This window comes from Rana temporaria, chromosome 8, assembly GCF_905171775.1.
Source record: "Rana temporaria chromosome 8, aRanTem1.1, whole genome shotgun sequence".
In the NCBI taxonomy this organism is placed as follows: Eukaryota; Metazoa; Chordata; class Amphibia; order Anura; family Ranidae; genus Rana; species Rana temporaria.
In genome coordinates this window covers 64,846,113-64,867,472 of record NC_053496.1, presented here as the reverse complement: position 1 = coordinate 64,867,472, position 21,360 = coordinate 64,846,113, and the positions used below count along the sequence as shown (strand labels likewise).

General features: G+C 40.4%; 1 protein-coding gene across 1 annotated transcript in view; it reads right to left on the bottom strand.

The window, feature by feature from the left end:
- LOC120947013 (solute carrier family 2, facilitated glucose transporter member 9-like) overlaps positions 1–21,360 on the bottom strand; it is an 88,168-nt gene that overhangs the window by 54,695 nt on the left and 12,113 nt on the right. Inside the window, exons 3-4 of the mRNA XM_040361924.1 lie at positions 14,076–14,236; positions 4,045–4,169 (exon numbers count right to left, since the gene is read on the bottom strand). Coding sequence (XP_040217858.1) covers positions 4,045–4,169; positions 14,076–14,236 — 286 coding nt within the window. The remainder of the gene's footprint in view (positions 1–4,044; positions 4,170–14,075; positions 14,237–21,360) is intronic.

Sequence of the window (21,360 nt, the reverse complement as noted above, 5' to 3'; positions counted from 1 at the left end):
GCATTAATCCGAGTTCCATCTAAAGATTTTTAGTTTGGGAATGGATAAAAGGGGAATAATTTAAAATATTCAGGTTTCCCATTTGTGACCCTGTTGGGTCTTTTTACCTCACTTCCTGTTCCTGTGACACCCATACAAATAAGGGAGATAGCTGCCACTGGGACATGGGAAACAAGTAAATGCTTGTCAGAATTTCTAATGCTTTCTCACTCTAAAGCCTCAAACACACGATCAGACTTCCAATCTGACTTTTCGTAGATTTTTGTCCGAAGGGTGTTGGCCGTGAACTTGGTATGCTTACACATGGCAGGACTTTTCAGCCGACTTTCACCAAATCACTCTTTACCACCACCCTTTGGGCAACTTCTGCTATTGTTGTCTGATCTTTAGCATTGTTTCTGGACATGCGTGTTTGTACTTTGGACTTTAGTCCGATGGACTTGTGTACACACGATCGGATTAGCCGACGTAGAACATTTGTTGCCAGAAAGTTTGTCTGTTCTCACAGCAAACATTTGTCCGATGAAAAAGTTGTCCGATGAAAAGTACACACGGTCGGATTGTCCAATATTTGCTGTCAAAAAGTCAGATCGTGTGTATGGGCCTTAAAAATGTTTTTTGTCTGTGTCCCTGATGGATAGATTTCCCTTTACTTCCCAATCATAAATAAAGGAAATCTCCCCAAAACTAACACATGAGCAATAAACACCTGACAGAGGCACAAACCTGATGTTGCTCTTAAAGGGTTAAATTAACCAAAACCCTTAACTTTTTTCATAAAATTATGTAGCGGGGTCATCCTGTCAAGGTCTTATGACAGGTCATCTACCTGCTGGAACTTTATCCATTTTTTGTAAATAATTAGGATACCTTTAAGAAAGTTATGCATTGTGGGAATGCAAGTACCAGGAGATATGGACTCCATTGACTCGTAGAGAAACAGACTACACTTTCCACAATGCTCTGTACTATTGGAACATGCGACACCTCCGCACAGACTTATGGGGGAGGTTACTTGAGAAATGGTGGGGGCCGTTTTTCGCTCTCTCGGGACCTGCACTTTTTTCCTCTGCGGAGCTGCAAACAGAGCACAGTCGTGCTGCTAGGCCAAAAGCCTGGGTCCATCCACTGAGAGACCAGCCATCCATACGGAAGCAAGACTCCAGCATTCGGCCCGTGTTCCTGAGGATTGAGGAGACTGCCCAGCTGACACTGAAAAAGAGTGGAGTACCTCCGTCCGGGATCCTGTGTGCCGTGGAGCGGTGCTCGTCCATGTGCCCTTTTCTGGAGGAGAACTCAGGCGGATCGGCCTGTTGGGTGAGAGCACTTGCTCAGTTTCAGACTCTGGGTTTAACACCGACACCTAGTGCCATTTCACAGGCCACAGACACTTGTTCGGCCCCAGGCCGGAACTAAGAGATCCATTAAACTATTCCAGTGCTACATAGAAGTGGTTGACACTGACGAGCGGTCAATCCACCAACTTTCTACTACCCTAGACATTTTTGTTGCTTATGCCCTTTCCCCGATTGCCACCTGTGGATTACAATTGTTAATGTACACTGACCGGTCGCAACGGGGATATCGACTGTTCTATAGGACTGCCCGTTAGAGGGCGCTCACGAGCATAGACTGCCTGCCATTAGATTAGATGAATGGTACCATTCATAGGTTAGTTCCCCCTTGCTTATATAAATTGCAGATCTTTGCAAGGGCCCTTGCGGATCATAGCAAGCTCTTACTGGCTAGTTGTGTTTATGTCTAAATGTATGTTTACCCTTTTAAGTTTCATGCAGGAAATCTATCTTCGATTTCACATCCAAACATATTCACTGTGTGGAGTATACTTTCTTTCCTTAGTCTGGAGAAACCGTCTATAACCACAGGTAATTTCATTTCTATATTGCCACTGTATACTGCATGTTTGTTATTGTGACCTCAGCCTACCAGGGGTCACAATATCTCATTCTCCAGACTTCTGATGTGTCAAGGAAGGGGTTCAAGCCAATTAAATAGGGGTTAACTAAACGGAAGGAGAGTAGATCCCAAATTAACCAACGGCTCCTTCGGGGGTAGCGCTACAATTATTATATATATATATATATATATATATATATATATATATATATATATATATATATATATATATCTTACACTCTCACCTATCCAAGATTTGCAAACTAGATAACATTTTTGTGAAAAGCTCACTTTTACTGAAACTTCTGCCGCCACTGTCCTGCTCTTCGAACTACTAGTAAGTATTATGAAAATGATGGTTTCCTCTCCTCTGCTAAAAACCTCATCCCATCTATAGGTAAACACAATTCAGGAACTGCTAATGGAAGTCTAAATTTAACCTTAGGTGGCCTATGGGAGTCCAATATAAGCACCAATTTTGGGTAAATGCACTAGCTGTATGCGATTTTTGTTTTCTCTTTAAAAGTAATTAAACAAAGTGAACTTAGGCCAGCCATACATGTCTTCAAACCGTTAATGGCCAGGCTGATTGTACCAAATTGCTTGATTGATCAACTTGGCTACAACCAGCCTGCCGGATTCTCTTGCGATTAATGTTAGCAGCTGATACAGCCACTAGCAATAATCACTGCTTCTCCCCCACCCCCCCAGGAGAAGATAATGGCCGTCGATTCCTGCATCACTGTATGTGTATGGCCGGCGTAAGAGTGAATGGTTTTTGCCTATTCACAAGAATTTGTTCTTTAATGCCATCACTCTAGGCTTAATATACAAACAAGGGGAAGGAAGAGAAGCACACAGAGATAGAAGGGGGAGCTGTGCGTGCGAACAAGGTGAAGAATGGGGAGGCACTTGTAAATAAAAGTAAAAAGGAAGGGGGGGAGGTATGTGTAAACAAAAGAGAAGGAAAGGGGAGGCATGGGTAAACGAAAGAGAAGGGAGGGGGTAGGCATGTGTAAACAAATTGAAGGAATGGAGAGGCATGTGTAAACAAATGCAGGGTAGAGAAGCCAAGAAGAGAAAGCCTAGGTGAGGAAAATGAGAAACAGGAATATTGAATAAACAAATAAAAATATGCTCGTCCATGAAAGTGAACACCTGTTTGCAACCTATGAGCTACACATACACCAACCCCTAAAATAAGAGGAAATTCATTTACAACGCCATTTTGCTCTAAATAAAAAAGGCAACAATAATAATAATTAAAAAAAAAAAATTCTCACTGGATGCAGGGCTGCATTTCTCCTCCTGCTTTGGTGGACATTAAAAAGGCAAGAACACCAAAAATATTATTTATTTCCCCAGTTTAATAGAGTCAAAATATTAACATATTGGCTTATACTTTAAAGCCTACACAAAAAACACATTCAAGACCTAACAATTTTTTTTGGGGGTCGGGAACTCAACAAAAACGTTTAAACTTCATGCCAAAACAGAGTATGGAGCAGGGCTGAGAGTTCCAACAAAAGAGTGCCATTGTCAAAGATATATTTCCAGCCCTGCATATTATGCAATTTAAAGTACAGGTTTTCACACTAGGTCCCTGCATAAAATTTACGTGAAATAAAAATAGATTGCATTTGGAATGAACTATAACAGGATATTCCCTTTCAGGCATGTTTTTTACTATAAATAAAATCCATAAATGTTTGCATTGCCTTAGGCTTTTTTTTTTTTTTTTTTTAAAGATAATCAATGAAAACAGAGAAGTTACTTTTAAAATGTATCCGTTATGAAAAAAAAGTGGCCACACAGAGCAATACATGTCAAATGGAGTAACCCACACTAACCAATTAAAATTTTAGTACTGATGGAAAAATAATTTTCATTGGCTACAGGCCGCTGCATCTTACACATTTGCTCTTTGCCTTCTTAAATAATAAGTTGGACAAGTCCAAGAAGCAGGCAAGTTTGAGTTATAACACTTGATTACAGTATCTGGACTGAAAAGCAATTTTATTAGACATTCAGAATCGGCGTTTCAGTATCACTGCAGCGAAGGGACACAATAAATGGTTATGTTTTTTGCTTTATGAGTATGTGCTACAAGCAATTAGGAAGCCTTACCTGAGTGAATGCCGGTGATAAACCGTCCAATGATCACCATCTCTGGGGACCCTAAAATCCGGCTAAAACCCATCAAAGCACCGGCTATGAAGACCAATGGGGAGCTCTTTATCACTGTTCCTTTCCTGCAGGACATAATTAACAGTACTGACCATTAGCCAGTGAATGGACTTATACCAGGAGCTTCAGAAACAATTGAAGTTTTGTATGAGAGTATAGAACAACTGTGAAGTCAAAATAATTCTAAAAACTTTTCCTCTGCCTAAACTTGCTAAAAACGTACCCCCTCTCCCGGATATTAGGAACCACATAACATTAGTGCTCATCTCTGCAAGTCACTGCTAGATTCCATGTACAATTCCTATACAAATCTGCATTTATACAAGCTTAGATGCCTCCACCACACCCCAAATGTTCAGATATAGATGTAGGCAGTTACAGCTAGCTTGCTACTAGGTGGCTCAGTTCCCAATATAGCATAGTAAAAAGAAAGTGGCAATTGGGTGTTAGGGCCCTTTTCTAGGAAAACCTCCCTCTAGTGATGCAACGAGTGGCGTTAGTACTTATGTATTATATGAATGCCAGGATGGGAGGGGTCATGTGAGATTGGGCATAAGAGCCAAACATCCCAGCGCTACTAGGATGTAATTGGCTTCTGACCTAAAGGGCACTCTAGAAGGCTGAAAGCCCAGGCAAAGTTGTTTAGAATGCAGTAAGAACAGCTATAGTCATCCTGACTCTTTTTACGATCTTCTGCGATTCGTAAATGGGGTGAATAGAGCCTTTTAGGCCAGGCCAGAGCCTCTGATGCGAGTACTAGTATCTATCTTGAATGATTGTGCCATCTGGGAACTTGCCTGGCTGGGCAAAAGCTATGACAGGGACATTGGAAGAGACTGGTAGATTAACGAGAGCACCTTGATTAAACTCGGTAATGGAAGTTGAATGCTGTGGACTTCGTATACATGGGGGAAGTACTCCCAACTCTGTGGGGCTACCAAGGAGAGGTGGATACAAGGAAAGATGACTTACAAAAAGTTTGCGCTGGTGTTCTGTGTTTAAATGACAAACTATAGAATGTCTACTCTCCTGTGTATGGTGCCCCATACTGAAGATTTCTGCTACTGTGTCAATGTGATGTTAGAGGTCATAGAAAACTTAGAAAGTTACAGTAAAGTGTAGAAAATGCATTGTGTGTGGTCATCCCTTTATTCTCAACTAATAAGGCCAAGAAGGTCGTGAGCAGCCCTATGACCAGGAGTGTGACACAATGTTGGAGGGTTCCATCTACAGCAGGTGGGTAGCTAGCTTATTCAAGAATAAGGATGAGCTCAGGCATGTTCGCAACCCGCACATGTAGAGCCCGCCAGGAAGTTGGCACTGCACAGCGCTAATCACATGCAGTGAGACATTTGTCGATCTCTGCAGCCGCGGATTGGGTAAATGCTCGGGTTGCGAACACGCCTGAGCTCATCCTTATTCAAGAAGCAGCAGGGTGGTGACATTACAGTTTGGCAGCAACCCCTGACAAATCACAAGCCCCCTTTTGGGCCAAGCTTCCGGTACCTATGCAGGGACCCAGAGAAAGTGCTCACTAGTGCCCCCAAAGCAGATCTTCTCCACAAACTCACTCCTTATAATCCTTGACCCAGCTTCTGTACCATTTACAGTGTTCACTCTAAATATTAGTTCTTCATTACTCACTATGGATAACCGTTCTTCAATACACTTCGTAACTCTTCTCTCTGTATTGTGCAGCATTTCTGAGCTAGTACTGCCGAGCTTGTACCAGAACTCCACCAGCTCAGTAACCCATCCCCTCACTCCCAGTGACATTAAAATGTACATCTTACTAGTATTCAAGTGAAACATACATCACTTGTGCTTGTTCTTCTCCTGAGGCCTCACACCAGTTTCTATGATTCCCAGGATGGGTTCCTAGGATGCCCTGTGCTATGAGGTCAGACCCAGTATTCCGATTGCTAGAGAAGGAACCCAAGCATAAAAGCTCCTTCACTACCAGGGCCTCCGTCACCTTTGTCAAGTCACGGCTTCCCGGCTGGCTGCATGTACATGACACTAGTACGGTAGTCTTTAGCAATGCCAATAAAGCCTCCTCCATATAGATATTGAAACTGTATTGTCTCTATCTCCTCTTATCCATTTTTTAAGTCCTGTTTTTTGGAATATTCCATACATGCATTGCACCCCTTTAAGGGTGTCCTTAAAGTGGTTGTAAAGGCTGAAGTTTTTTTACCTTCATGCATTCTATGCATGAAGGTAAAAAAGCTTCAGCATGCAGCATTCCCCGTAGCCCCCCTAAATACATACCTGACCTTGATCCAGCAATGTGCACAAGAGCTGCTGCTGTCACAGTTCTCTGTCTCCTCATTTGCCGAGACACAGAAGTGGGAGCCATTGGTCAATCACAACCAGTGAAGAGGGACCGATGGGTGGGGCTGAGCCCAATTCTGTGCGTCTCATGGACACACAGAACAGGGCTCGAAAGCGAGTGTGCACACACACACACACACGTGCCCCTATAGCAAGCGGCTTCCTGGGGGGCACTTGGTGTGGGGGGGGGAGCCAGCGGTGCTAGTGGGAGACCAGAGGGGGGGGAATTTGGTAGCGGCAGAGACAATGGCGTCCTTTTGCCTCTGAGACATGGAGCCAAACGTACCTTCTGCCCATTGATCTTAAAAAAAAAAAAAAAAGGGGACATTTTTATTTTATCTTGGTGTAAATGTTAGATTTGAGGCCTTTTTGAAACCAGATCTCACATTTAAAGGAGGTCCTGTCATGCTTTTTTTCATATATTACAAGAGGGGTTTACATTCCTTTTAATAGGAATAAAAGTGACCCAAATAAAAAAAATAAAAAAGACAGTACAGTGTAAAAACAAAACAAATAAACCACTAAAATTTAAAGCACCCCGTCCCACCGAGCTTGCGCGCAGAAGCGAAGACATACGTCAGTCGCACCTGCATATGAATGAGAGCAGTAATTCTAGCACTAGACCTCCTCTAACTCAAAACATGCAATTTGTAGAAATTTTTAAAACATCACCTATGGAAGTTTAAGGGTCAAAGTTTGTTGCCATTCAATGAGCAGGCACAATTTTGAAGCATGACATGTTGGGCATCAATTTACTCGGTGTAGCATTATCTTTCACAATATTAAAAACAATTCTGCCAACTTTACTGTTGTCTAAGTTTTTAAGTAAAAAAAAAAAAAAAAGTGTATTTTTTTTTAACATAAAAAAAATAAATAAAAAAATTGTGCCTGCAAGACAGCTGCGCAAATACGTTGTGACAAAGTATTTCAACTACCGCAATTTTATTCTCTAGGGCAGGGTTAGGCAACCTCGGCCCTCCAGCTGTGGTGAAACTACAAATCCCATCATGTCTCTGCCGCTTGGAGTCATTCCTGTGATTGTCAGAGTCTTGCAATGTCTCATGGGACTTGTAGTTTCAAAACAGCTGGAGGGCCAAGGTTGCCTACCCCTGCTCTAGGGTGTCTAAAATGAGATAATTGGGGGTTCGAACTAATTTTCCAGTAAAAACTAAAAAATTGATTTTAAACGTGTAAACAAGTGTCAAAAAGAGGCTCAGTTCTTAAGTGGTTACGTAACTTCAGACCAGGCCAAGTTGAACAATAAATGCTCTTTACTGAAGCCGTTCAAGAAGTAAAAAACAAAAAACAATTCACACAAAATCTTCAACGACATCTGCCAAGTGCTGTTCGTCTGGTGCCCCTGAATGCCCATGAGGTAGTCACTCTTTATAAAGGTGACAAAGCGCCCAAGTCCCAAAGTTCATTTAGCAGCGGCATAAATTCATATCCCCAGAAAACCCAGCTGGGTTCCCACATGGGGGTGGTTAATTTCAAGGAGTAGTTCACATATTTAGTAGCATTCTGTTCCTTAAGTGGTAAGGGCTAAAACTGTACATCCGCTAGTCTTACTACAGCGTCCGAGGGGTGGTTCCTCCCCTAGTTTAATAGAGCCAACAGAGGGCAGAACTTCCGAAAAAGCCCAGGAAAACATGGCCAGCAGTGTTAAACCTTTCCTCCCAGGGAGTACCACTCCAACAGGGCAAGCACAACTAAACATTGCAGTTAAACTCACATTCGGATTTACAGTGGAATGCAAACAAAGTAATCAAAACCACAATAGTAGGAAAAAAAACACACAAAGAAAACACACACACACACACACACACACACACACACACACACACGATGCAGTAAAGCTATTGGACGCACCAGTTTACATCCTTACATGGCAATTGGTACCTCAGGAACAATGTGCACTCATGTGGGATGGGGGAGATGTCTAGTCATAACCCTATATATTGGAATAGTTTAAAAAAAGGAGATTAGCATAGTTCTACAGTGGAAAACACTAAAGCCAGCCATAGTCGGTTCGAATCTCAACCAATTCAGCAGGGAATGGGCAAAATTGGAACCATGTATGGGCAGGTTGATTGTATCCAAGTTGAAAGATCAAAAAATGATTGTGCCCATTGGTGGCCAATGGGGCCTAATGCTAATCTGCCTCCAACCAGCTTTAAGAAGCAGCCATCAGAGAACAGACTACATCCAAGGAGAGTATTTGGCAGATGTTGAATGTGAGAGCTGCTTTTGGCCATCCTTGTATGTGTTTAATTTTGCCTACACTTGCTGGGACACTACTGCTGCTGAAAGAGTTTTAATTAATGGAGAACCCACCAATCTATTCTCTGTTCCCCTCTGAAACAATTTTCAAAGATACCCCCCTTAAATCTATGGATTACAAATACAGTACCTTCTCTTGAAGGTTAAGCACTCCATTGTTAATGTTAAAAGGGGCTCCATTGGCAGTTGGGCATTTGTGACAGTAGTATCGCTAGGGTATTAAAGGAAGTAGGGGGTAAATGTTCTTCTATTTTGTTGCAAAATATTGTAGAAAATGCATTAAATATATCTCAATATTTTGGGACACTGGGGAGGTAAATGAAAGGATGGAGGTGGCTTTTTTTGTTTACAAAGTTGCCCAGATGATAGCACAGACAGTTACAGATTTTAGGACAGATTTACCTACTGGCCAGAGGGTGAGGGTCCAGTAATTTGCGGGTAGGCTCTTAGTAGTTGGCTGCATTCTCCTTGCTCTTTATTGGGGATATTTGTTGCATGGTAATTATAGCATTGTTCTCCACTTGCCCATAGCATTTTGGGCAAGGTCTTTCAGTGGTTATAAAGAAGACGAACATGAATACTTTGTAATATTGAATTCTGCTACTGTCATTAAATCACTACATTTACTATTGTCAAGCCTGTTAACCAACTCTTTTCTGTTTTTATTAAAGCCCATTGATGTATTGGTCTGTTGTTGGGTCCAGTTTCAGGGTGGGTCATCACTGTAAACAGTAGGAAAACCCATCATTTACCAGCAGCTCCTATGGGGGTAGCACTACAATTAGAATGTATGTGTGTTAGACAAACATAAGGCCTGATCTGATAAAGCAGTATAAAGTGTTATTATGTAGAAGTGCAAGCTCCTGCCATTAAGAGAAAACCATTATGTAAATGAAAAGGCCTGGGTTAATAGTGTGAGAAAGTGGTTAATCTGGAATGGAAGATAGCAGGCAGCCTTGGATGAGGTTTGAAGTAAACTATATTCTGCTCGGCTAGTCACAATATGTTCTCATCATATACACAGCCATGCTATTGATGTGAGCAACTTGGCTATCCCATGGATATTAATTGTCTGTGTGTGATCATTAGTGTGAATGAGAATGGCACAGAACTAATAAATCCTACAGAGATGAAGGACTTTAACTTTTAAGTGGCATCCAATGAGGTCTTACCCTTCAATTAACCCTTGAATTATCAACATTTGAGGAGCATTATCATAAATTACTAGATTTACTCAAATACTCAACTTTACGCAAGTCAGATGTTGGAGGGCAGTAAGGCTGGTTTTGCATCTTTCTATCTTCCATCTCATGTTTGGAATAAAAAAAATAAAAAAAACACACACACATACACAAGAAAAAAAAGACTTCTAGCTTTTAGCGAAGATTAAGGTTTCAGTTTAAAACCAGAGTTCCACATTTCCCAGAAAAACAAAGTGATTTCAAGGAACACTGCAGTCAGAACTGAAAAACAAATTGAAAGAAAAACCTAACTACAGTTGTGCTCATAAGTTTACATACCCGGGCAGAATTTATAGTTTCTTGGCCATTTTTCAGAGAATATGAATGAGAACACAAACATTTTCACTCATGGTTAGTGTTTGGCTGAAGCCATTTATTAGCAATCAACTGTGGTTTACCGTTTTTAAATCATAATGGAAACAGAAACTACCCAAATGACCCTGATCAAAAGTTTACATACCACAGTTCTTAATACCATGTATTACATAGTTAGTCAGGTTGAAAAAAAAGACACAAGTCCATCTAGTTCAACCATAAAAAAAAATAGTATTGCCCCATTTAACATCAATGACAGCTTGAAGTCTTGTGGTATTTGTGGATGAGACTATCTTCTCAGATGGTAAAGCTGCCCATTCCCCTTGGCAAAAAGCCTCCAGTTCCTGCAAATTCTTGGGCTGTCTTGCATGAACTGCACGTTTGAGAGCTCACCACTCACCAGAGTAACTCAATAATATTGAGGTTAGAAGACAGATGGCGACTTCAGAACCTTCATTTTATTCTGCTGTAGCCCATGACAGGTCGACTTGGCCTTGTGTTTTGGATCATTGTCATGTTGGAATGACCAAGTACGTCCCATGCACAGCTTCTCGGCCGATTAATGCAAATGTTTTTCCAGTATTTTTTGATAACGCACTGCATTCATCTTGCCACCAATATTGACCAAATTTCCTGTGCCTTAGTAGCTCAAACATCCCCCAAAAAAATCAGCGATTCACATCCGTGTTGCACAGTAGGAATGGTGTACCTTTCATCATAGGACTTGTTGACTTCTTTCCAAATGTAGTGTTTATGGTTGTGGCCAAAAATGTAAATGTTGGTCTTATCACTCTAAATGAATTTGCGCCAGAAGGTTTGAGGCTGGTCTCTGTGCCGTTTGGCATATTGCAAGCGGGATACTTTGTGGCATTTGTGTAGTAATGGCTTTCTTCTGGCAACTGGACCATGCCTTCTTATTGTGCATCTTGAAACAGCCACACCACATGTTTTCAGAGAGTCCTGTATTTCACCTGAAGCTATTTGTAGGCTTTTCTTTGCATCCCGAACAATTTCCCTGGCAGTTGTGGCTGAAACCTTAGTTGGTTTATCCGATTGTGATTTTGTTTCAACAGAACCCCTCATTTTCCACTTCTTGATTAGAGTTTGAACACTGCTGATTGGCATTCTCAATTCCTTGGATATCTTTTTATATCCCTTTCCTGTTTTATACAGTTAAACTACCTTTTCCCAAAGCTCCTTGTGTGCATAAGTTTTATATAACTGTATAATAGTATAACTAATATTCTTAAACGTGTTCTCTCCTACCTAACCGGTATAAAAAAAAAAAAAAAAAAAAGAAGAAGAAGATTTGTGTACTTAGCCAATTTTTAATCCACTTCAGTCTGGTCACATGATTCTTCAGTATGTATGGGAGCACTCAATGTTCTAAAAATTCTAGGAACCTTGAATCCACCCATAGCCCACCCATTGTCAGCGCTCCCTCCTCTCCGCCACTCACAGACACAAGGTAGCTGGAGGAGCTGCGGGATCACCTGACTGGACCAGAGCAGATTAAAATACAGGAAGGATAGATTATGTTTAAAAATAGATATAGTTAGGCTCCCCCCCCCATTTTAAATCTTGAAATGCGTTCAAGTAACAGATTCTACTTTGTCAGAAATGTACCTACAAGTCTACCTTACTACCTTTTTGTCAGTAGTCTGGTGACCCGGGAACCCCATTTATTTACCTACCTGTGTGTAATGCAGGACAGTTATTCCCAGTTGCACCCAACTGCAGTCTCCGTGTATTTTCAACACATTGCACATGCATTTTTTTTCTCGGGAAAGGGGGGGGGTGGTTTTACTGGTAACAGGAGTGGCAAACTAAATTCTTAACACTGCACCAAAACACAGGTATGAAACTGCCTTTGTCCCAAAGGAGAATACGGTATGTATTCAAATGCAGTGTTTGACACCGTCTGATCATTTGCTGTAGTTATACAATACATTCACTGCCCCTATGCAAAGGCTTTAACCACTTTAGTACCAGAACCAGTGTTTGCACACATGTTAAAATGCACATTTTAGGCCTATAGCGTTAGTTAACCCATTTCTCAATTATCATTTTTTTTTTTTTTTTTAAGGAAAAAGACTTAGGAGAATAAAATTCTGGCAATTGCACTTTATGCCACACAATAATAGCACACGTTTATCAAATGCAAATGGTCAGAAAAAAATGCAGTAAAGTTGTGTTTTTTTGCACACAACACAATGGGTTAACTAATTTGTCAAAATATAAAAGATGAGGTTTTGATGAGTAAATAGATACACAACAAGTCAAGTCACCCAGGAAACAGTGGCAAACTTTGGTAACCAAAATTGTCCATAGGCGTTGCTTTAAAATCCTTTACAGGTTATCAATTTACCATGATGGATGGCTCTAAAAGCTAATGGGAGCACAGATTGTGCTCCCATTTGCTTCATCCTTGGCCTCAGCAGCTAGAAAAAGGGACAGCTGAACCTGGAAGTTATGCAGAACATGCAATTTCCATGTTCATTCACTGGAGGGGGGAATCAATGAATGGGTATTGATCTCTGTCCGTTCCACCCATCATGCTTGTCGCAGGTCCACAAGTGGGACAGTGGAGCCTAGAAAGTCTGGTGGGCCGTAGAAGTGATGGATTAAATTTTACAGCCACCCAAATCAAGCCCTTTGACGGCATAACACAAACACACTGCAGGCTGCTATAGTAGCTGGAGGTGTGTTGGAGTTGGTAGAAAGTAGATAAAGCTGAATTCCAGCATGTAGGATCCCAGAGTGTGCAATAGAAGCTGAAGCAAGTCAGATAGATAATCTTGCCCATTCCTTCCCAGACCTACTGCCCCTTTCCATTCATTGAATTTCAGTTCTATCAATCATGAATGCTCAGCATAACATGTGGGCATTGCCAAGGGATGCTCTCCCTTTCAGAATGACATCCACCCTTCAGGGCATTTTTATATTACTTCTTTAGCTTAAAATTAGCTTACTGCTTGCATCAGGGCTTAGGACTCTTGCACTGAGTATTGGGGCAAGGTGGGGTTCTGTGGTTATTTCAGATTATGTACAACTCTGCAGAAGCAAAGAGACCCAGTGATGTCACAGTGTGTAAAATAGGATATATAATGAAAACAGAAAAAAAAATGTTTTAGGAATGTCCTAAGCATGTTGAGGCGGGAAAGAAGGAAGGCAAAATAAAAGCAGAATACATTTTAAGAGTTTAGGTTTAAATGTAATAGAAGGATCTTTTTGCTGGAATCATTGAGTTATAAACAGCTGCCAAGGGCTTTAAGAACAAAATTAAAAAGAAAGACTATAATAGAACTATTGTTCAATTCAGACTATTACGTAGGTATGAAAAAACATGCTATTCTCCTCTTTTCACAGGTTAAAAATTACGGTGGTTGATTGCACTGTAACTTAAAGTGTATATCATGCCAATCTTTTTTTTTTATAGTTTTGCATAGAATGGGGAAGGGATAGAATTTCAATTTTTGTTTACCACTATTTGGGGCTCAATTAGAAATGTTTATATTTTTGTTGCAGAATTTCCCTTGCATCTTTTCTGCTAAAAGGGTGTCAGCAGGATCAGGAGTGAGGGTTTGTCTTTCTAATGGAGTCATAAATAGCAGTAAAAAGCTGGAAGGGCCTGTAGTCCTTCCCGACTATCCAAAAAAAATAATAAAGTTTTGCAGGATAGATCCTTTACATTTTTTTAAATAAAACCACCAAAAATACGAGCTGCAAAATTTACATAAGTTATTGTTCCCAGGAAATAACACATACTAAAAACAGACAAACATCTTGTTATGTACATACCTTCCAAATCTGGATACCAGAATTCCAACAAACAGAGAGCCCAACATTCCACCAATCGCAAACACCGACACCGTCAAGGAATAGAAAATGGTTAATGAACTTGGCTCGAGAAACTCTCCATATCGCTGGTTCCAGGTACTGTTGTAAAATGCTTTAATATGCTGCAAAATAGGAAACTCTAAATTATCAAGGTTTTAAGATAATGTCATTGGAATGCAAATTACTTAGATGTAGAACCACTTTTTATTATATGGCTGCTCTTAAAACAAAGTAAAATATTAATTTATAAAAACAGTCCACATTAAGTTACTGAGAACAAATGCAGTATATATATAAAGTTCTATTAGACAATCAATGTTCAAATTCTACACAATGCAAAATGGTATTTTTTTAAGAATACTCCAGATAATAAACCTAAGGAAAAGGTGTAAAAACAAAAAATTGTATTAGTTAAAAATGACAGGTAATATCCAATTGGTTGCTGTAGGACACACTTCTAATATTCCATAGTTTTTAAAACACAAATAAAGTATATCATATACATCATTACAAGGGAAAAACCGCTTTTAAAAAAAAATGTAATCAAAAAGAAAAAAATCCAAAAACCTAAAAGGTTTACTAAACTGAAACAAAATAGACATTAAATAAGAAAAAGACACACAAAATAGCATTTGTAAGTATACGTAAAAATTTGCACCCTTAAACAAAAAATGCTGATGTTATATAGTTTGTGTAGCTATTTGTTCTGTGCTTTTACCGTTATAAGCTAAACAAAATATATACAGTAGTTAGGAATCGGATTACATGAGACATTAACTGTGTACTGGAAAATCGAATTGATTGTAATTATAATGAATTTTCTTAGGTCCTGCAAAACTTTTGTTTGGAAAAGCCAGCTGTAACGGAACCCCAAATGGGACAGGGGTTAAATCCGTTCATGATATTCCATTCCACCCAAGACAGCTTATCGACACTCCACAATCAGGCAAACGAACACGACCGATGATAATCCCCCCCAGAAACGAGACACACAGCTCTTGTTTGAGGTTCAAAACAGGGAATGAATCTTTATTATTTGCACATGGTAACACATTCTTCTTCAAAATACATCCCTCCCACCCTTGGGAAACAGGGTGGGTTAAATTGTCCAATGACAATGGTGATACAGGTCAGGTGTGTTCAAACTTCTCCTTCAGTAAACAGTCTTAGCAGGGGGGGGTTGCTGGAGTGATTCCCCCCCTTTCCTCACAGCAAGACACTTTAACATCCCATAATAGGTATGCAGACTGCCTACCAAGCTCCAATCCACATAGCAGACTTAATTACCACAATAGACAATGGAATGCAATCACACCTCACCCCTTTCATCACAGCAAGCTTACTAGTATACATCAGCCAACACACAATATATATACAATATATACAATATCTGACCGCATTAAATGTGACTAGCACAGACCATAGTGGGGTTCTCATTCACCCTGTGCCCCTAAAGTCACTCCTGTTACACCAGCATGTACGAAGTTTAGAGGTCCTTCAACAAGCACGGTCATCACCTGACTTTTCTAGTGTGCATGACCACACATATGACTCGGTGTTCCAAAGGTCACAGTTAGCCTCAAGCTTGAGAAGAGTAGATTAAAGGCTGGTGCTACACGTGAAACGCACATCAGCAGAGATTAGAAAAACAATCCGTTACAGCCATATCTGGGACAACAATATTTTTATTCAGAACAATGATTTATTATTAATTTTTTTAAGGCATTCTGAAGTCAATTTCTATCTTTAAACCAATGTTCTGAATAAAAAAACATGCAGGTTTCCAGACCCGACTATAACAACAACAACAACAACAACAACAGGTACAGTAGTTAATTTTTGATGGCCATTGTCACCAGGCTTGAAAGTGCGGAAAAAAAAAAAAAAAAAAAAAAAAAAGAAGAAAGGATTTACAGGGGTCCAATCCCCGATTTATTAAAAACTAAAATAACGAGTTTTGGCTTCAATTAAACTTTAACTCATAGAGAAGAAATACCGCGCTAAGGCACTAAAAAAATTCCTAACTAAGCTGCAACACAACAGTGTCATACAAACACAATATAAGTAAAGAAAAAAGAAACGTTGCGCTATTAAAATAAATTAAACTAAACAGTCAGTTGATGATGGAAAAAATATGATGAAATTAAAATTAAAAAAGACCCCAAAATTAAAAGGAAATAGAACACATGATTGAAAATATAGTCTCTGTGTCAATGAAGATGGTTAAAAATAAGTTCATCAATATTGAATAAAAGTTCATAAGTTGAAATCATGAGTGGTGGCCGACACCACAAAATAAAAAAAGAAAAGGATGGAGGCTTACCGGATGGCAAGCAATAAGAGACTTGCGGCTGCAAACCCCAGCCAGGGCCTTTTGATGATCCTCGCAGAGGGATGAGGAGGGATGGATGCTGAGACTTCCCAAACGCGGATCCACAAGAAAAACGTAATAGTGAAGTACAACAGGACCAGCACATATAGGATATTTGTGACTCAAGGGACCACCACCACCAAAACACCCTATGGATGGGAGGCTTACCAGAGCATAAAGCAATACAAGCATGCGGCTAAACCCCTAGCCAGGGCCTTTGAGATCCTGAGCGGTGGTGATATATCCTGGAGTCCTCCGGTGTAATGTGGTCAGTAGATACATAGAAAGAATGATATTGCCCACATGGTGAAGTATGTTGACTATGTTGTTTTAATAAAAAAAGTTTAACACTTACAGGACGAAGATAAAAACAGAAATAGATAGAAGCCGGCCGGCTCAATCGAACGGCCGTCCGCCCCAGATGACGTCAACTTTTGACGAAACGTGTGTCGGGAAGGTAGCGTGCTGACGCAAGACGTTTCTTCGTTCCGTGTGGACGGCCGTTCGATTGAGCCGGCCGGCTTCTATCTATTTCTGTTTTTATCTTCGTCCTGTAAGTGTTAAACTTTTTTTATTAAAACAACATAGTCAACATACTTCACCATGTGGGCAATATCATTCTTTCTATGTATCTACTGACCACATTACACCGGAGGACTCCAGGATATATCACCACCGCTCAGGATCTCAAAGGCCCTGGCTAGGGGTTTAGCCGCATGCTTGTATTGCTTTATGCTCTGGTAAGCCTCCCATCCATAGGGTGTTTTGGTGGTGGTGGTCCCTTGAGTCACAAATATCCTATATGTGCTGGTCCTGTTGTACTTCACTATTAAGTTTTTCTTGTGGATCCGCGTTTGGGAAGTCTCAGCATCCATCCCTCCTCATCCCTCTGCGAGGATCATCAAAAGGCCCTGGCTGGGGTTTGCAGCCGCAAGTCTCTTATTGCTTGCCATCCGGTAAGCCTCCATCCTTTTCTTTTTTATTTTGTGGTGTCGGCCACCACTCATGATTTCAACTTATGAACTTTTATTCAATATTGATGAACTTATTTTTAACCATCTTCATTGACACAGAGACTATATTTTCAATCATGTGTTCTATTTCCTTTTAATTTTGGGGTCTTTTTTAATTTTAATTTCATCATATTTTTTCCATCATCAACTGACTGTTTAGTTTAATTTATTTTAATAGCGCAACGTTTCTTTTTTCTAAACTTTAACTCATCATTGACATTTTGTTTTTTTTAAATGTTGATCTAAAAACAGAATACACACATACATACATACATACATACACTTCAGGATTTACTTGCAAGTAAATACTACCTACAACTTGCAATACATTGATTTGAACTTGGGTAGGGCTCAACAGGTTACCTCTCCTGGTAACACAAATAGTTAACAGTGGGAAAGGTTTAGAATCATTGTGAGGTGGTTAGTGTCTGTAGAGAGATGTCTCCCTAGTGATGATGTAGACAACAAGAAAAATCCCCCAAACAATTCTAACCCTTCCAAATGCCACTAAAAAGGTCTTCAAAAGTTTCTGCTAAAGTAGAACTAAAGGCATTTTTCTTTGTGTTGTATACATTTTGATATTTGTAGTGCAGATATTGTTAGGGTTTCTATTTTGTGCCTACATATCACAAGGTCACTATTGTGTCGATACCCATATTACTATAATGTATTCCCCTGTAGGCTTCGCACTATGAAATCATGCTATCATCCCCATGTTTCATCACAGCGTACTGCATGCACTTAAAACCTTGAATTGTATTTTATTTAGCAGGCTGTTACTGTCACCATGTATTGTCACAGAATTCTACCTGTGCCACCATTACATTCTTGAATTCGTTTTTAATGACATGATTTTTTATTTTTTATTTTTTTTCGCCCACAAGAAAATCTTTACCGACTCAGGTTTTGTCATCTGCTCAGTAATAGTATTTTATTTTTAAATGTATGAATTCTAAAAATAGTTTTACTATATAGAGGAACCATGCTAAAATATAACCTGCCCCGAGTGGTAAATATGCCAAGTATACCACTGTTAAAAGATTTTTAGTTTTTGCTAAAATTTCTTTTTAGTCAGTGTCCCAAAAGTACTGTAGCTAGAGGATCAACAAAACCGCCATGCAACACCTTTGGTATTTTGCTCATGACAGGTTACCTTTAAGACTAAAGAATTAGCTGTAGTGGTTATTGAGAAGCAAACAAAATCCCCCACTTGAGCTATGCATTTCCTGAAGTCAAAGGTGACTGTCATTCATAAACTTTAGAGCATCACCAAGTTTAGCAGAGTTTGGTTAAACGTGAAAATATGGTCTGTTATTCTATATTCCAGGGCTGTTATATATACACCTAGTTTGGCAATGAGTGGATCGACCCTTTATTTTTCTAATTATTTTAAAGAGTGAGAGAGGTCCATAGATGGATAATAGTTTTTAAAGACAGCGTTGAATCCGTACTAACGACACCTTGTCAGGGTTCTTTCCCCTCAAGAGGGGCACCAGACAGGGCTGCCCCTTGTTGCCCAGCCTGTTTGCTCTGGCCATGAAAACGCTGGCGATCCTGATTACCTAGTCGGGCGGAGTTCAGGGGCTCAGAGTTGCCCCCTGGAGGGGAAGATTTCCCTATGCAGACTATGCTCTGCTCTATCTGCATGATGCGGACATCTCGCTGCAAGCGGCATTGCAGATTTTTGAGCAATTTGGGTGCTTCTCTGGGGTAAGGATCAATTGGTCCAAATCTATCCTGTTTCCGTTGGACTCTGGTGCCCGGGGTGGGGGGACTTCGTCCCCGTTGCTCTGGGTTGAGGAGTTTAAGTATCTTGGTATTGTGGTGTCGCAGGAACTTCGGGACTTTCATTGCCTCAACCTGCTACCTATTGTCAGAAAGCTTAAGGAACATTGCTCCAGATGGAGGGAACTGCCCCTTAACCTACTGGGACGCATAAATGTACTGAAAATGCAATTTCTACCCAAATTCAATTAGGTGTTCAGAAATTGTCCAGTTTGGCTCCCCCTTTCCTTCTTCAGAGAACTGAATGTCTGTATAGGCTCCTTTCTGTGGAGGGGGTCCTCCTTACAGTTGCTGGTCCGTTGTGGGGGTCTTCAACTTCCTAACTTCCTGGTGTACTACCAGGCGGCGGTTTTGGTCTCTGTGAGATGGTGGTTCGAACAATCCAGGTTGAACACAGCAACCTGTTTGGAAGCTGCCATACTGGGCTCACTTAGGGAACTGGGAAATTTGGTTTATAGAGGAGCCACTGCATACCCCTCACTCCCAGGACCTACCAAGATGACCCTTAAGGTGTGGACCGTAGCCCGTAAGCGGCTGCTTCGCCCTCATCATTACTCCTCCTTTTGTCCGCTTTGGGGGTAGTCCCTCCCTTTAGAACAATAACTGACCCACAATTGTAGGCAAGGTATGGGATCAAGATTCTCCAGAATGTTGTTCGCTCTGGACACTGTTGCCCTTCCAAGACTTGGCTGTCAAGCATGGACTTCCGGGGCAAATGCTGTTTAGGTATTATCAGCTGAGGCATGAAGCTAGGGCACAATTTATGCAGACTATCAACCTAACTGTTGACCCCATTGAGGAGATTCTAGCCTAGAAAACCCTTAAAAAAAAAAAAAACCCTCTCTACACTGTATCTGGCCCTTCTGGAGGTTGACTCTCCCAAGATGAACGCTCTCTGAGAAAAATGGCAGTCTGATATCCCCAGCCTTGATAGGCAAGCATGGGGGGAGTGTTTTGAGGATGGGGCAAAGTTCATGATTTCGTCTAGGGATAAACCGATACATACTAAAGTCATGCCCTGTGTCTACTACACACCTCAGAGACTGCATCAGATATACTCTGATAGGTCACCTGGCTGCCCTAGGTGTCATTTCCCTGATGGCACATTTCTTCATATGTTCTGGACCTGCCCGTTAATGGTGGCATATTGGGGGGAGGTATTTGATTGCATCAATATGCATCTTACACTATCTATCCCGGTACTGCCCGAGTTGGCCCTGCTTGGGATTCATGAAGATGACCAGAGTCCTCGGTACACAAAGCTGCTTGTTTCTATGCTGCTCTTTTATGCCAAGAAAGAAATCCTTAAGAAGTGGTCCTCTCCCTCTCCCCCCACGGTTGAAGCATGGGAGTCCTCTGAATGCAATGCTACCAATATATAATCTGACTTATATTAATAGGGGTTGCCCCCAGACATTTGACCGAGTCTGTCTCCCTTGGACACAACAGTTTTAAAAATGTATGTTGTTACTGGATATGGGTTGCTTTCTTGCTATTCATTCTTCTTGACCAGTATGGGGGTTGGGTGGGACTGGTACTATGACTTGCACATGGATCATGGTACACACTGTCTTCCTGTTAATTTTCGAAACCTGTTTATGTATTGATTCTGATATATACATCTGTTATTTGTATTTTGATGTCTTCTAAATAAGCCCTTTTGTAAAAAAAAAAAAAAAAAAAAAAAAAAAAAAAAGCGTTCAAAGAATTTACCATTATCGGTGTCAGAACAATACCCAATTTAACCAATACAGGGTTATCCAAGTAAAATTAAAACCTGTAGCTTCAGTTGCCCATAAATGTAGGTTGATGCTGGAGGGGACAAACCCTCACTAAATTATCTGTACAAACTAATTTTCGGTTTAGAAAATATTCATTTTTAAAATCGCAAAAACGTATGTACTTGATCAAAATTAAGTTAAAAATTTTCACTTCGTGTCCACAACAGTGAAATCGGTGTTTATCAAAAAAAAAAATTTTTTTAATCTGCAATAATTTTTTTTTAATGCAACACATCTGTGTATAAATAAGAACATAAGCACTTACTGATGAAAGGATACATTTATTATATACATAG